The following is an 18,136-nucleotide window of genomic DNA, read 5'->3' as shown; positions in this document are numbered from 1 at the left end:
GTGAACGGCTGACAGTGTTGTGTTTTTTTTAATTGCTCCTCGATCTCTTTCCGCCCCCCAAGGTGCCGACTGCGATGTGGATTCTGCCGCCCGTTACGTTGCCCATCAGTTTCTGTCGTTGAACAGAAGCCCGGCAAAGCTGGTCTACCATCACTTCACCACCGCCACCGACACTTCCAACGTGCAAATCGTCTTTCAGGTCGTCATGGACACCATTATAAAAGAGAACCTGGAAGCTGTTTCGCTGCTTTAATCATTGTTTTTGTTGTGGGGAGGGGGGCGAAGGGGGGAAGAGAGAGGGGAACCCGCTCTCGGCCCACGAAGGCGGTGATTACCAGACCGACCGGCTCGGCATTTCACCACAGGACTGGTGAGAAAATTACCGAACCGCGGGTCTCCGACCAGGCACCCTGGATAACCTTTCTACGTTTTAAAAGCCGTTCGACAAATGTGTTGAGCCGTCCCGTCCCCTCCCATAGACGATGGGGGTGAGTGAGGCGACTTCCTTTGGGAGGCAGAGAGCTGGTGAGCCTGCAAGGGGTGAGGGTGATTGGTCTGAAGGATATTTAAAGCTCCAGGTCACAAGTTGTCCCAGTACAAAAGAGGGCACTGTGCATTAAATAGCAGTCCTGGGAAAAGTGAACACTTTTTTTATTACTATACCTGAGACCTCTGGCGGCCTGACCAGCTTCCTTCCCCAGGGATATTTCTGGTTCCCAATTCCAGAACCAAACCCAGGGGCCAGGAGGGTGGGGGGTTTGTCTTTACAGCCGATTAAAATATTACCGGATGAGGCATGGGGGGGCAAAACGGGACCTCCCACTGGGTCTTTCAGACCCCAAACTATTGTGAGCACTGGGATTTTTCTGGTGTGGCGCATTATTCTGAGTCAGTAATGCGAACGAGTGTGAGCAATCGCAGGCCTGGACACCCAGAGCTGTGACCTCCCGGTAATCCTGTGTCTGACTGGTATAAAGTACCGTCAGTTCTCCGTGAACCTGAGCCGTTAAAGCTCTCCGCCCAATGGATGTCCAGGTTTTTGCTGCCTGCAGATCATTTCCTTTTTATAAGGAGTATCATTTTATTATAAATTTATGGAGAAGTTGTGTGTGTCTGTGTATTTTGTTGCATTGTTAATCTTGAATGACAAGTGTTGCACTGGTTATATGTTCAGAATAAAGTACATTTAATAGCCCTTAAATCTTGTCCCCCTTCTGTTGTTACATTGAAAATGAAAGTTCTCGCTGCACATAATTAGGATGGAGAGAATTAAACCAGCTGGTAAAGTCTCTGCTTCCATCCATCTTTTAAAAAAATAAATTAAAGCTATTTATTTGCAATTCCTGTTTTAAGGCAACTTTTTCTAAAGTCCTATTTGTTTCCCCTTTGTTCTTCCAATTGTTCATTTTATTTGCAATTCCCGCTTCTGTTTCCCCGTCTGTTTGTTGGTCTTGTGTCCCTCCCTGTCCCTCACCCACACAAGTCCAATTTCCAGACGGCTCAACAACATTTTTTTAAAAAACCTGTACAACTCGTGCTCATGGGAGCAATTGGAAGTTTTGAAGGATTGGAGGATTCAGAAGCTGGGCGCGCAGAGGCACTTCGGGAATCTCGGCTTTCTAGAATTCTTGAAGGACTGGGAACGATATGAGAAGCGGGGTAGGAAAAGGGCAGCGTTGAAAGTGAGATGAGGCGCTGACCCCATGGCCAGTGAAAGCTTTCATGAATTTTACGCACTGGAGGGGAAAGTGCGGAGATTGAGGACTTCTCTCCGCCAGAAAAAAATCTCACAATTCTCCGCAGTTTTAAAAGGGAAAAAACCTCACGAGACATGAGCTTTTGTTTCAAACGTTGTTTTAAAATCTTAAACTGTATTCATCGTTTTACCGTGTTGGAATTTTGAAGGTGTGTTTTATTCACCCTTGGTGTAAGATGTACAAAATTTAGGCAACTAAAGGTTGTCACGCACCAGACCAGACTTAATTTTTGTTGCTTTCCGTTTTGTAGAAATTCCCGTTTTATCGCGGTTTGTGAAGTTGTCCCCGAGCAGTCGCAGTGAAGTGAGGTTTGTCTGTGGTCTTTGATCGAAAGGCCCAACATTTTACACACCTCTGGGTTCGAGAGGGGAGTGATGGTCGGCAGACTGGAGTGGATGGGTCTCATTCTGATCAATGTTTGGTGCTCTTAATTTTCCGCACCCTGATTTTGACACCCGCAGACAGACAGACAGACAGACACCCACACACACACACACATGCCCGCATACACATAGACAGACACAGACAGACAGACACCCGCGCACACAGAGACAGACACACCCACACACAGACAGACAGACACACCCACACAGACAGACACACCCACACACACAGAGACAGACACACGCACACACATTATTTGTATAAATATTCACATACATTGCACATAAACTGCTATTTATATGATTTGGTGTAACTGAGGATTATCGGGAAGCTTTTTGAATTTTTAATATTTTTGGGGGAATTTTAGTTTCCCCATCATGAGCTATTTTTCTGTGATGTGTGCTGACTAAGCTGCAACAATATTTAAAGGATCCTGAAAAGGCACCTGGTTACGAAGTTCAAACAGGAGACAAGACGCATGTTTTAAGGCTGAAATATAATTAATAATTCATTTAGTTACAGACACATCAAAATATTACCAATGCACAGCTGATTTATACAGAACTTAAATACAATGATTTTCCAGACATACAGTGATGTATTTATATATAGACAATCGATCATTAACAAAAACCTGACTGGGATGAACTGCTCAGCAGTAAAGGAGTGAATAAATTGACACGTGTTGATAAGCTATGAGTTACAGCGAGCTCGGAGTTGATTCTAAATCTTCCGCAATGGGGGGGCAATAATAAAACATTCAGTGTCAGGAACAGTTCACACGGTTTGCGACGGTGTTTTGTGGTGGAAGGTGAAATGGGTTTGGGCAGGAGGGGGGAAGAATCAGGCGTTCACACAGTCCTGTGAGTCCAGGGACAGGTATACATCGGCCTTGCACTGAAAGGTGTTGAGCCCGTCTTGGAGCAGCTCACAGCTTTGCAGGTTAGGGGAGATATCCTTCACACAGACAGCCTGCAGAAAAAAACAACAAAAAAACCATGGTCATTTATTAATCCTCACTAAAATAAAAAAACAGGACAATGCCGGAACCACACAGCAGGTCAGTCAGCATCTGTAAAAGACACTGTGAGTGTGGTGAACACGTCGTAATCTGCCCTTTATACAGATGCTGATTCGCCTGCTGTGTATTTTTAGCAATTCTGGGTTTTATTTTCAGTATTTGGAGTTTTATTTCTATTCCTCGCAGTCTCTGTCAGCACATTGAGTCTGGCAACTACAAACCTGCTCATTACAATCTTTTCACCTGCACCTTTCTGGAAGTCAGAAGCTGTAGCTGGTGTATCTCTCCCCTAAGCTCCTCTCCCACCTCCTTTCTCCTCCCCTCCTCTTCCACTCTCTCCCTTCACCTCCTCTCCCCTCACCTCCTCTCCCACTCTCTCCCTTCACCTCCTCTCCCACTCTCTCCCCTCAGCTCCTCTCCCACTCTCTCCCCTCAGCTCCTCTCCCACTCTCTCCCCTCAGCTCCTCTCCCACTCTCTCCCCTCCTCTCCCACCCTCTCCCTTCACCTCCTCTCCCACCCTCTCCCCTCACCTCCTCTCCCACCCCCTCCCCTCCCACCCTCTCCCCTCACCTCCTCTCCCACCCTCTCCCCTCAGCTCCCCTCCCACCCTCTCCCCTCACCTCCTCTCCCACCCTCTTCCCTCAGCTCCCCTCCCACCCTCTCCCCTCAGCTCCTCTCCCACCCTCTCCCCTCAGCTCCTCTCCCACCCTCTCCCCTCAGCTCCTCTCCCACCCTCTCCCCTCACCTCCTCTCCCCAGCAACTGTCTCTGTCCAGTCCCGAATATAAAACGTTTTACATTAATACATTTAAATCACCCCCCACCAAAGATATAATCACTGGAGATAGTTGTGAAAAGTTTACATGAACAGATTCATCAAGTTTTGAATTTAAATCTTTAAGACGTTTATTTCTAAGTTCCAATAAACGGAGAGTCTCGGGCGCGCTCTTTAAGTCCGCCCTCTTACTGCAGATCAAAAAAATATAGAACTTAAACCTGAAGATCGGGATTTTACATCTAAAATGTAACACATTGGTCTTCAGTTAAAATCGTGATTTTCGGTAACAGCCTGGTAGATGCCTCTTAAGATAATACTAGTACATTTTTAAAAAGTAACATTTTAATGACAATTAAGATTGAGAGTGACTTTTCTCAGGGAGTTTGTTCTAGATTTCTCCTCAATCCCTCCGTTTCCCTCTCTGTCCCTTTCTATTTATTGTATGTGCCCATCTCTTCCAGTTTGTCCCTCTCTTGTGTGTGCCCCCCCTCTAATGCACCTATCCATGTCCCTCTCTCTATCCTTCTCTTTGTATCTCTCCCCTTTCTGTGTTTCCATATCCCTCTGTGTGTTTGTTGGTCTGTTTCTCACTCTCGCTGTTCGTCTCCGTCTTTAAGTTTATGGCTGGCTGTCTCTATCGCTCTCTATGTGTTTCTCTCTCTGACCCATTCTCTCTCCCACCATTTGTCTCTCTTTACTCATGCCGCGCTCTCTCCCTCTTTAAATGTAATGACTGTCTTTATCTCTTGTGTTTCTCTCTCTGCCCCACTCTACCTCTACGTGTCTCTGACTTTATTTCTCTCTCGCTCTCACTGTGTCCCACTCTCTATCCTTATCTTTAACTATATCTCTCTCTCTCACTCTGACTCTCCCCCTCTCCTCTTTAAGTGTATCTCTCCCTCTCCCACTGTCTCCCTCTATCCTCTTTAAGTGTATATCTCTCTCTCTCTCCCTCTATCCTTCTCTTTAAGTGTATCTCCCTCTCTCTCTCTATCCTTCTCTTTAAGTGTATCTCTCCCTCCCTCCCTCTATCCTTCTCTTTAAGTGTATCTCCCTCTCTCTCTCTATCCTTCTCTTTAAGTGTATCTCTCCCTCCCTCCCTCTATCCTTCTCTTTAAGTGTATCTCTCTCTCTCTCCCTCCCTCTATCCTTCTCTTTAAGTGTATCTCTCTCTCCCTCCCTCTATCCTTCTCTTTAAGTGTATCTCTCTCTCCCTCTCTCTATCCTTCTCTTTAAGTGTATCTCTCTCTCTCTCCCTCCCTCTATCCTTCTCTTTAAATGTATCTCTCCCTCCCTCCAGTGTCCCTTTTTACTCACCATATTTTTGATGAGCGTTGTCTGTCTGGGTTGAGATCCCAGCTCTGAATACAGGCTGTTCTCCGCCGACTCTGCCGCTTCGCTGGGCTCCGATCTGCGAACGTAGGGCGAGCGGCGGATCCCGGACAGGAGCCCGGAGGCTCTGCCCACCGAGTAGTAGCTGGGTCCGGTCGCCTGCTTGTACCACGCCTCGGCTGGGCTGGGGACGAGAGTGGAGAGGAGCACACACAGGACGGCCAGTTTGAGGGATGTCTCGAGTGCCGGCATATTGTGTCTGGGTCTGTGTCTGTGTCTGGTCCCTGTCTGTCGGTTACAGTCTGGTCCCTGTCTGTCGGTTACAGTCTGGTCCCTGTCGGTTACAGTCTGGTCCCTGTCTGTCGGTTACAGTCTGGTCCCTGTCTGTCGGTTACAGTCTGGACCCTGTCGGTTACAGTCTGGTGTCTGTCAGTTACAGTCTGGTCCCTGTCTGTCGGTTACAGTCTGGTGTCTGTCGGTTACAGTCTGCACCTCTCACTGGGAAAGGCTCAGAACTGAAACCCATCAGCTCAGCCCCTTTAAATAGACCCGTCCGCTCCTGTAATTTATGGATAGTGTCTCCGTCACACGCTCGTATCTAATCGCCACTTTAATTTGAATTCGAGCATCCCCTTAAACTTGTGCATGACGGAAGCATATCTTGAATCATTAAGGCACCCGCAGCGTTTCACACCAACGTGTCTCTCCCCTCTCCCCCTTTGCAGGCCTGAGAAATTATTTTTTATGTTAATTCTCGGGATGTGGGCATCACTGGCAAGGCTGGCATTTATTGCCCATCCCTAATTGCCCTTGAGAAGGTGGTGGTGAGACGCCTTCTTGAACCGCTGCAGTCCGTGTGGTGAAGGTTCTCCCACAGTGCTGTTAGGAAGGGAGTTCCAGGATTTTGACCCAGCGACGATGAAGTCAAGAATATGTCCCAAGTCGGGATGGTGTGTGACTTGGAGGGGAACTTGGAGGTGATGGTGATCCCATGCACCTGCTGCCCCGTGGGAACTGCAGGGGCATCCAGAGGCACACTTACCTTACAGTGTGGGTGGGGTTTTTTGGGGGGTGGGGGGTAACTGAGGTCAGATGGGGCAGTGAGAGAGGAATTACAACAGGAGAGTCCACATAGAAGGAGCTGGACAGTGAATCACTGAGCACAGAAAGAGTTACCGGCTGTAACTACAGAGGGAACATAGGAACAGGAGTAGGCCGTTCAGCCCCTCGAGCCTGTTCCGCCATTCAATGAGATCATAGCTGATCTGTATCCTAACTCCATTTACCCGTCTTGGCTCCATATCCGTTAATACCCTTGGCTAGCAAAAATCTATCAATCTCAGGTTTAACATTATTAATTGAGCAGCTACTGCTTTCTGTGGGAGAGAGTTCCACACTTCTACCACCCTTTGTGTGAAGAAATGTTTCCTAACTTCTCTCCTCAATGGCCTGGCTCTGATTTTAAGGTTATGTCCCTTGTCCTAGACTCCCCCACCAGCAGAAAACGTTTCTCTCTTTCTACCCTATCAATTTCTTTCACCATCCTATAATCCTCACTCATTTCTATATTGCAGGGAATACAATCCTAGATAATGTAATCTCTTATAATCTAATCCTTGGAGCCCTGGTAACATTCTGGTGAATCTGCACTGCACTATATCCTTCCTAAGGTGCAGTGCCCAGAAATGTACACAGCACTCCAGATGTGGTCTAACCAGGCCTTTGTGCAGCTGTAGCAAAACTTCCTCCCCTTTATATTCTACTCCTCTAGATATAAAGGCTAACATCCCATTAGCCTTTTTGATTATTTTATGTACCTGACTAGTACATTTGAGTGATCTGTGTACATGGATCCCTAAATCTCTTTGGACCACCATTATTCCGAGCTTTTCACCATTTAAGAAATACTCAGATCTATCCTTTTTTGGTCCTAAATGTATGACCTCACACTTACCTGCATTGAAATCCACCTGCCACAGTTTTGCCCACTCGCATAATTTATCAATGTTTCTGTAATTTTATGCTCCCGTCTACACTACTTACTATGTCATCGATCTTTGTGTCATCGGCAAACTTGGATATCTGTCTCTCTATTGTGTTATCTAAGTCATTAATAAATATAGTGAATAGTTGAGGCCCCAGCACAGATCCTTGTGGGACATCACTCGTCACTTCCTTCCAATTTGATTGCATACCCATTATCCCCACTCTCTGTCTTCTACTGCCTAACCAATCTCCTAACCAGGTCAATAATTTGCCTTCAATTCCATGAGCTTTAATTTTAGCTACCTGTCCCTGTTAGATTTAAAAGCTGGGTCAGTGACTGAGCTGGGGCCTTCGTCATCTCAGTCAGCTACCTCACCCAGCATTCATTGCTCCTTCCTCTCTGTTACTGGCCAGTCTGCTGTGTGTTTCCATCATGATGTGGAGATGCCGGTGATGGACTGGGGTTGACAATTGTAAACAATTTTACAACACCAAGTTATAGTCCAGCAATTTTATTTTAAATTCACAAGCTTTCGGAGGCTTCCTCCTTCGTCAGGTAAATGTTCAGGAGCTCCTTGAAGTCTACGCATTTATACATCACAGAACAATACATGGTGTTTACAGACTGCCCCTGCAACTGCCCGTTGCCAAGGCAATCACCGTGTTCAGACAGAGAGGTGTCACCTGCAGAACCCCCGAATACACATTCAACAAAAAAACAAACAGGAAAAAAAAAACAGAGAGAGGCAGAAACATCCGGAAGGCAGAGAAAGCCAGCAAATGACCCATTATATTAAAAACAGATAACATTTGTTCACTGGTGGGGTAACGTGTAGCGTGACATGAACCCAAGATCCCGGTTGAGGCCGTCCTCATGGGTGCGGAACTTGGCTATCAATTTCTGCTCGACGATTTTGCGTTGTCGTGTGTCTCGAAGGCCGCCTTGGAGTATGCTTACCCGAAGGTTGGTGGCTGAATGTCCTTGACTGCTGAAGTGTTCCCCGACTGGGAGGGAACCCTCCTGTTTGGCGATTGTTGCGCGGTGTCCGTTCATCCGTTGTCGCAGCGTCTGCATGGTCTCGCCAATGTACCATGCTCTGGGGCATCCTTTCCTGCAACGTATGAGGTAGACAACGTTGGCCGAGTCACAGGAGTATGGTACATGGTTCATACTCCTGTGACTCGGCCAACGTTGTCTACCTCATACGTTGCAGGAAAGGATGCCCCAGAGCATGGTACATTGGCGAGACCATGCAGACGCTGCGACAACGGATGAACGGACACCGCGCAACAATCGCCAAACAGGAGGGTTCCCTCCCAGTCGGGGAACACTTCAGCAGTCATGGACATTCATCCACCGACCTTCGGGTAAGCGTACTCCAAGGCGGCCTTCGAGACACACGACAACGCAAAATCGTCGAGCAGAAATTGATAGCCAAGTTCCGCACCCATGAGGACGGCCTCAACCGGGATCTTGGGTTCATGTCACGCTACACGTTACCCCACCAGTGAACAAATGTTATCTGTTTTTAATATAATGGGTCATTTGCTGGCTTTCTCTGCCTTCCGGATGTTTCTGCCTCTCTCTGTTTTTTTTTTCCTGTTTGTTTTTTTGTTGAATGTGTATTCGGGGGTTCTGCAGGTGACACCTCTCTGTCTGAACACGGTGATTGCCTTGGCAACGGGCAGTTGCAGGGGCAGTCTGTAAACACCATGTATTGTTCTGTGATGTATAAATGCGTAGACTTCAAGGAGCTCCTGAACATTTACCTGACGAAGGAGGAAGCCTCCGAAAGCTTGTGAATTTAAAATAAAATTGCTGGACTATAACTTGGTGTTGTAAAATTGTTTACAATTGTTTCCATCATGTTCTGGTTTTTCTTACACTGCATTTAATGTTGATGCTGTCACATACAGAACACACATACACACACACAGATACATACACACAGATACACACATACACACAGACACATACACAGATACATACACACACACCGATACACACACACACACACACACATACCTACACACAGATACACATACATATACACAGACAGACACACAGATACATGCTCACAGATACATGTACACATGCACACAAATACATACACAGATACATACACACACATACACACACATTTACACAGATAAACATATACATACACAGATAAGCCATGATCTTATTGAATGGTGAAGTGGGTTCAAGGGGCCGTATGGCCTACTCCTGCTCCTATTTCTTATGTAGAAAACACAGATGTAAGTATGTAAAAAGGAAGAGAGTAGCAAAAGTAAACGTTGGTCCCCGAGAGGCTGAGACAGGAGAAATTATAATGGGGAATCAGGAAATGGCAGATGCGTTAATCAAATATTTTGTCTCTGTCTTCACAGTAGAAGACTCAAAAAGCATACCAGAAATAGTGGGGAACCAAGGGGCTAATGAGAGTGAGAGTGACAATCACTCGCCAAGGCTTCTTTGACAGCACCTCCCAAACCCGCGACCTCTACCACCTAGAAGGACAAGGGCAGCAGGCACATGGGAACAACACCACCTGCACGTTCCCCTCCAAGTCACACACCATCCCGACTTGGAAATATATCGCCGTTCCTTCATTGTCACTGGGTCAAAATCCTGGAACTCCCTCCATTAAAAGCCTTGTGGGAGAACCTTCACCACACGGACTGCAGCGGTTCAAGAAGGCGGCTCACCACCACCTTCTCAAAGGCAATTAGGGATGGGCAATAAATGCTGGCCTTGCCAGCAACGCCCACATCCCACGAACAAATAAAAAAAAACTTAATGTAATTATCAGTAGAGAAAAAGAACTTGAGAAACTAATGGGACCAAAAGCCAGCAAATCCCCTGGACCTGATGGCCTACATCCGAGGGTTCTAAACGAGATGGCTGCAGAGATAATGGATGCATTGGTTATGATCTTCCAAAATTCCCTAGCTTCTAGGTCCCTGCGGATTGGAAGGTAGCAAATGTAACCCCGCTATTCAAGAAAGGAGGGAGAGAGAAAAAAAAGGGAACTACAGGCCAGTTAGCCTGACATCAGTTGTCGGGAAAATGCTAGAATCCGCTATTAAGGAATTGGTAACAGGGCACTTAGAAAATCATAATATGATTAGGCAGAGTCAACATAAGAACATAAGAAATAGGAGCAGGAGTAGGCCAATCGGCCCTTCGAGCCTGCTCCGCCATTCAATAAGATCATGGCTGATCTGATCCTAACCTCAAATCTAAATTCATGTCCAATTTCCTGCCCGCTCCCCGTAACCCCTAATTCCCTTTACTTCTAGGAAACTGTCTATTTCTGTTTTAAATTTATTTAATGATGTAGCTTCCACAGCTTCCTGGGGCAGCAAATTCCACAGACCTACCACCCTCTGAGTGAAAAAGTTTCTCCTCATCTCAGTTTTGAAGGAGCAGCCCCTTATTCTAAGATTATGCCCCCTAGTTCTAGTTTCACCCATCCTTGGGAACATCCTCACCGCATCCACCCGATCAAGCCCCTTCACAATCTTATATGTTTCAATAAGATCGCCTCTCATTCTTCTGAACTCCAATGAGTAGAGTCCCAATCTACTCAACCTCTCCTCATATGTCCACCCCCTCATCCCCGGGATTAACCGAGTGAACCTTCTTTGTACTGCCTCGAGAGCAAGTATGTCTTTTCTTAAGCATGGAGACCAAAACTGTACGCAGTATTCCAGGTGCGGTCTCACCAATACCTTATATAACTGCAGCAATACCTCCCTGTTTTTATATTCTATCCCCCTAGCAATAAAAGCCAACATTCCGTTGACCTTCTTGATCACCTGCTGCACCTGCATACTAACATTTTGATTTTCTTGCACTCGGACCCCCAGATCCCTTTGTACTGCAGTACTTTCCAGTCTCTTGCCATCAAGATAATAACTTGCTCTCTGGTTTTTCCTGCCAAAGTGCATAACCTCACATTTTCCAATATTGTATTGCATCTGCCAAATCTCTGCCCACTCACCCAGCCTGTCTATATCCCCTTGTAGGTTTTTTATGTCCTCCTCACTCTCTACTTTCCCTCCCATGATTTCCCTTTCATAAAACATGGTTTTATGAAAGGGAAATCATGTTTGAGAAGTGTATTAGTTTTTTGAGGATGTAACTAGCAGGGTAGATAAAGGGGAACCAGTGGATGTCGTATATTTGGATTTTCAAAAGGCATTCGAAAAGATGCCACATGATAATGGCTCGTGGGGTTGGGCGTAATATATTAGCATGGATAGAGGATTGGTTAATGGACAGAAAACAGAGAGTAGGGATAAACGGGTCATTCTCAGGTTGGCAGGCTGTAACTAGTGGGGTGCCGCAAGGATCAGTGCTTGGGCCTCAGCTATTTACAATCTATATTAATGACTCAGATGAAGGGACCGAGTGTAATGTATCCAAGTTTGCTGATGATACAAAGCTAGATGGGAGGACACAAAGAGTCTGCAAAGGGATATAGACAGGTTAAGTGAGGGAGCAAGAAGATGGCAGATGGAGTATAATGTGGGGAAATGTGAGATTATTCACTTTGGTAGGAAGAATAGAAAAGCAGAATATATTTTAAATGGTGAGAAACTATTAAATGTTGGTGTCCAGAGAGATTTGGGTGTCCTCGTACAAGAAACACAAAAAGTTTGCATGCAGGTACAGTGAGCAATTAGGAAAGCAAATGGTATGTTGGCCTTTATTGCGACGGGGTTGGAGTACAAGAGTAAGGAAGTCTTACTACAATTGTACAGGGCTTTGGTGAGACCTCACCTGGAGTACTGTGTACAGTTTTGGTCTCCTTATCTAAGGAAGGATATTCTTGCCTTAGAGGCGGTGCAACGAAGGTTCACTAGATTGATTCCTGGGATGAGAGGGTTGTCCTATGAGGAAAGATTGAGTAGAATGGGCCTATACTCTCTGGAGTTTAGAAGAATGAGAGATGATCTCATTGAAACATAAAAGATTCTGAGGGGGCTTGACAGGGTAGATGCTGAGAGGGTGTTTCCCCTGGTTGGAGAGTCTAGAACTAGGGGGCATAGTCTCAGGATAAGGGGTCGGCCATTTAAGACTGAGATGAGGAGAAATTTCTTCACTCAGAGGGTAGGGTCTACTCCTGCTCCTATTTCTTATTTTCTTAGATACACAAACACACAGCACACATACACAGATACACATACACACACAGCACACATACACAGATACACATACACACACAGCACACATACACAGATACACATACACAGATACACATACACACACAGCATACACACACAGATACACATACACACACAGCATACATACACAGATACACATACACAGATACACATACACACAGCACACATACACACACAGCATACATACACAGATACACATACACACACAGCATACATACACAGATACACATACACAGATACACATACACAGATACACATACACACAGCACACATACACACACAGCACACATACACAGATACACATACACAGATACACATACACACAGCACACATACACACACAGCATACATACACAGATACACATACACACACAGCATACATACACAGATACACATACACAGATACACATACACACACAGCATACATACACAGATACACATACACACACAGCATACATACACAGATACACATACACACACAGCATACATACACAGATACACATACACACACAGCACACATACACAGATACACATACACACACAGCATACATACACAGATACACATACACACACAGCACACATACACAGATACACATACACACACAGCACACATACACAGATACACATACACACACAGCACACATACACAGATACACATACACACACAGCATACATACACAGATACACATACACACACAGCATACATACACAGATACACATACACACATAGCATACATACACAGATACACATACACAGATACACATACAAACACAGCACACATACACAGATACACATACACAGATACACATACAAACACAGCATACATACACAGATACACATACACACATAGCATACATACACAGATACACATACACACACAGCATACATACACAGATACACATACACAGATACACATACAGCACAGATACACATACACACAGCATACATACCAGATACACATACACACAGATACACATACACACAGATACACATACACAGATACACATACACACAGATACACATACACACAGAGCATACATACATAGACTTTCACACACACAGCTATGCATACAGATATACACAGATACACATACAGAATACACACACACACACACACACACAATCACTTCAAACATCAACCTGACAATGTACAACCCCGCCAGAAAAAGCCAATGTGGATTTATATTGAAGAGGTGTTGGTGTGGAAGATAAATTGACACATCCACCTCAAGTCAGTGCACTGACTAATTCACACAGCCGTGGACAGACATCTCCCCACAGCTGTCACCAGTGATACTGCTGCAGATCATGATCGCTGAGTCTGGTAAATGAGAACGACAAGTCAGAAAGACTTGGATTTACATCGCATCTCATCACAATTCTCAGAAAGGTGCGTCACAGACAATGAATTACTATGAAGTGTCATGACTATTGTCATGCAGGCAAACATGGTGGCCATTTTGTGTACAGCAAGATCCCACAAACAGCAGTGAGATGGGTGACCAGCTCACCTGTTCGATGGTGGTGTTGGTTGAGGGCGCAATGTTGGCCAGGACACCGGGAGAGCTCCTCCTCTTCCTCAAAGAGGACCACAGGATCTTTAATGGCTATTGGAACAGACAGAAAGGGCCTCGGTTTAACATTTTATCTGTCGTCCCACGATTTTTTTTATTCGTTCGTGGGATGTGGGCGTCGCTGGCGAGGCCGGCATTTATTGCCCATCCCTAATTGCCCTTGAGAAGGTGGTGGTGAGCCGCCTTCTTGAACCGCTGCAGTCCGTGTGGTGACGGTTCTCCCACAGTGCTGTTAGGAAGGGAGTTCCAGGATTTTGACCCAGCGACGATGAAGGAACGGCGATATATTTCCAAGTCGGGATGGTGTGGGACTTGGAGGGGAACGTGCAGGTGGTGTTGTTCCCATGTGTCTGTTGCCCTTGTCCGTCTAGGTGGTAGAGGTCGCGGGTTTGGGAGGTGCTGTCGAAGAAGCCTTGGCGAGTTGCTGCAGTGCATCCTGTGGATGGTACACACTGCAGCCACAGTGCGCCGGTGGTGAAGGGAGTGAATGTTTAGGGTGGTGGATGGGGTGCCAATCAAGCGGGCTGCTTTGTCATGAATGGTGTCGAGCTTCTTGAGTGTTGTTGGAGCTGCACTCATCCAAGCAAGTGGAGAGTATTCCATCACAACCCTGACCTGTGCCTTGAAGATGGTGGAAAGGCTTTGGGGAGTCAGGAGGTGAGTCACTCGCCGCAGAATACCCAGCCTCTGACCTGCTCGTGTAGCCACAGTATTTATGTGGCTGATCCAGTTAAGTTTCTGGTCAATGATGACCCCCAGGTTGTTGAAGGTGGGGGATTTGGCGATGGTAATGCCGTTGAATGTCAAGGGGAGGTGGTTAGACTCTCACTTGCGGGAGATGGGCATTGCCAGGCACTTGTCTGGCACGAATGTAACTCGCCACTTACCAGCCCAAGCCTGGAAGTTGTCCAGGTCTTGCTGCATGCAGGCTCGGACTGCTTCATTATCTGAGGGGTTGCGAATGGAACTGAACACTGTGCAGTCATCAGCGAACATCCCCATTTCTGACCTTATAATGGAGGGAAGGTCATTGATGAAGCAGCTGAAGATATTTGGGCCTAGGACACTGCCCTGAAGAACTCCTGCAGCAAAGACCTGGGGCTGAGATGATTGGCCTCCAACAACCACTACCATCTTCCTTTGTGCTAGGTATGACTCCAGCCACTGGAGAGATTTCCCCCTGTTTCCCATTGACTTCAATTTTACTAGGGCTCCTTGGTGCCACACTCGGTCAAATGCTGCCTTGATGTCAAGGGCAGTCACTCTGGAATTTAGCTCTCTTGTCCATGTTTGGACCAAGGCTGTAATGAGGTCTGGAGCCGAGTGGTCCTGGTGGAACCCAAACTGAGCATCGGTGAGCAGGTTATTGGTGAGTAAGTGCTGCTTGATAGCACTGTCGACGACACCTTCCATCACTTTGCTGATGATTGAGAGTAGACTGATGGGGCGGTAATTGGCCGGATTGGATTTGTCCTGCTTTTTGTGGACAGGACATACCTGGGCAATTTTCCACATTGTCGGGTAGATGCCAGTGTTGTAGCTGTACTGGAACAGTTTGACTAGAGGCGCAGCTAGTTCTGGAGCACAAGTCTTCAGCACTACAGCCGGGATGTTGTCAGGGCCCATAGCCTTTGCTGTATCCAGTGCACTCAGCCGTTTCTTGATATCACGTGGAGTGAATCAAATTGGCTGAAGACTGGCTTCTGTGATGGTGGGGATATCGGGAGGAGGCCGAGATGGATCATCCACTCGGCACTTCTGGCTGAACATGGTTGCAAACGCTTCAGCCTTGTCTTTTGCACTCACGTGCTGGACTCCGCCATCATTGAGGATGGGGATGTTTGCAGAGCCTCCTCCTCCCGTTAGTTGTTTAATTGTCCACCACCATTCACGACTGGATGTGGCAGGACTGCAGAGCTTTGTTCTGATCCGTTGGTTGTGGACTCGCTTAGCTCTGTCTATAGCATGTTGCTTCCGCTGTTTAGCATGCATGTAGTCCTGTGTTGTAGCTTCACCAGGTTGGCACCTCATTTTTAGGTATGCCTGGTGCTGCTCCTGGCATGCTCTTCTACACTCCTCATTGAACCAGGGTTGATCCCCTGGATTGTTGGTAATGGTAGAGTGAGGAATATGCCTGGGCCATGAGGTTACAGATTGTGCTGGAATACAATTCTGTTGCTGCTGATGGCCCACAGCGCCTCATGGATGCCCAGTTTTGAGCTGCTAGATCTGTTCTGAATCTATCCCATTTAGCACGGTGATAGTGCCACACAACACGTTGGATGGTGTCCTCAGTGCGAAGACGGGACTTCGTCTCCACGAGGACTGTGCGGTGGTCACTCCTACCAATATTGTCATGGACACATGCATCTGCGACAGGTAGATTGGTGAGGACGAGGTCAAGTAGGTTTTTCCCTCGTGTTGGTTTGCTCACCACCTGCCGCAGGCCCAGTCTGGCAGTTATGTCCTTCAGGACTCGGCCAGCTCGGTCAGTAGTGGTGCTACCGAGCCACTCTTGGTGATGGACATTGAAGTCCCCCACCCAGAGTACATTCTGTGCCCTTGCTACCCTCAGTGCTTCCTCCAAGTGGTGCTCAACATGGAGGAGGACTGATTCATCAGCTGAGGGAGGGCGGTAGGTGGTAATCAGCAGGAGGTTTCCTTGCCCATGTTTGACCTGATGCTATGAGATTTTATGGGGTCCAGAATCAATGTTGAGGACTCCCAGGGCCACTCCCTCCTGACTGTATATCACTGTACCGCCACCTCTGGTGGGTCTGAACTGCCAGTGGTACAGGACATACCCAGGGATGGTGATGGAAGAGTCTGGGACGTTGGCTGAAAGGTATGATTCTGTGAGAATGGCTCTGTCAGACTGTTGCTGGACCAGTCTGTGGGACAGCTCTCCCAATTTTGGCACAAGTCCCCAGATGTTAGTGAGGAGGATTTTGCAGGGTCGACTGGGCTTGGTTTGCCTTTGTCGTGTCCGAAGCCGGGTGGTCCGTCCGGTTTTATTCTTATTGTGACTTTTTGTAGTGAGATTGTACAACTGAGTGGCTTGCTCGGCCATTTCAGAGGGCGATTAAGAATCAACCACATTGCTGTGGGTCTGGAGTCACATATAGGCCAGACCGGGTAAGGACGGCAGGTTTCCTTCCCTAAAGGACATTAGTGAACCAGATGGGTTTTTACGACAATCCGGTAGTTTCATGGCCACTATTACTGATACTAGTATTTTTATTCCTGATTTTTTTATTTAATTAATTGAATTTAAATTCCCCAGCTGCCGCGGTGGGATTTGAACTCATGACTCCGGATTATTAGTCCAGGCTTTTGGATTACTCGTCCAGATTCCGACAATGCCGCACTCCCTCAATACTGTGGTGATCTGTCAGCCAGGAGTGTGTCTGTTTTTAAATGTTGAATTCTTCCACTGTCCATTCACGGTGCAGATTGTAAAGTGGTGTTACCTTGACATTCATCTGAAGCAACGTTAGTGAGAAAGTGCAACAGATACCAGAGAGACACTGGGCTCTAAGATATGTCACTGTCAGTGTAACGGTCACTATTGGGGGGGGGGAATGTCCGCCCGGTAATTCGGCCCGTCCGATGTAACGGTGTGTGTGTCAGTTTCCCTGGGGTTTCTGCGGCTCTTCCGCCACAGTTACGGCAGGTGAGCTGGAGAACGCTCGGGGAAAATCACCTCCCACGTGTCAGCCGTGGCTCAGTGGACAGACAGCACTTCTCGCCTCGGAGTCAGAACGTCGTGGGTTCAAGTCCCCACTCCAAAGGCTTGAGCACAAACTCCAGGCTGACACTTAGTACTGAGGGAGTGCTGCACTGTCAGCGGTGCCGTTTTTCAGATGAGACGTTAAACCGGGGCCCCGTCTGGCCTCTCAGGCAGATGTTAAATATCCCATTGTGCTATTTCGAAGAAGACTTCAAATATAGTAAATTACGATAAATTTGCAGGGCTGTGGCGAAAGAGCGGGGGAGTGGGACTACATTGGATAGAAGAGCTGGCACAGGCATGATGGGCTGAATGGCTTCCCTTATGTGCTGTACCTACTATGATAAGAGCAGGGGAATTCTCCTCAGTGTCCTGGTTAAC

At 46.9% G+C, this 18,136-nt stretch overlaps 2 protein-coding genes across 3 annotated transcripts in view; one reads left to right on the top strand and one right to left on the bottom strand.

The window, feature by feature from the left end:
- Positions 1 to 1,201, top strand: part of gnav1 (guanine nucleotide binding protein (G protein) alpha v1) — a 141,120-nt gene extending 139,919 nt beyond the window's left edge. For both annotated transcript variants that reach the window (XM_068003958.1, XM_068003957.1), the window contains one exon: positions 63 to 1,201. In XM_068003958.1, coding sequence (XP_067860059.1) covers positions 63 to 253 — 191 coding nt within the window. In that variant the 3' untranslated portion in view covers positions 254 to 1,201. The remainder of the gene's footprint in view (positions 1 to 62) is intronic.
- Positions 1,202 to 2,984: 1,783 nt separating this feature from the next.
- Positions 2,985 to 5,741, bottom strand: npb (neuropeptide B). Its single transcript, XM_068004484.1, has 2 exons — positions 5,258 to 5,741; positions 2,985 to 3,113 (listed from the first exon to the last, which is right to left on the bottom strand). Exons 1-2 carry the CDS (start codon positions 5,522 to 5,524, stop codon positions 2,985 to 2,987), a joined length of 396 nt encoding a protein of 131 aa, XP_067860585.1. The 5' UTR covers positions 5,525 to 5,741.
- Positions 5,742 to 18,136: the final 12,395 nt, after the last annotated feature.

The sequence above is a fragment of the Heptranchias perlo genome, chromosome 23 (assembly GCF_035084215.1).
Source record: "Heptranchias perlo isolate sHepPer1 chromosome 23, sHepPer1.hap1, whole genome shotgun sequence".
NCBI lineage: Eukaryota > Metazoa > Chordata > Chondrichthyes > Hexanchiformes > Hexanchidae > Heptranchias > Heptranchias perlo.
The sequence above is the reverse complement of the archived record's forward strand: the minus strand, read 5'-3'. Positions and strand labels throughout refer to the sequence as shown.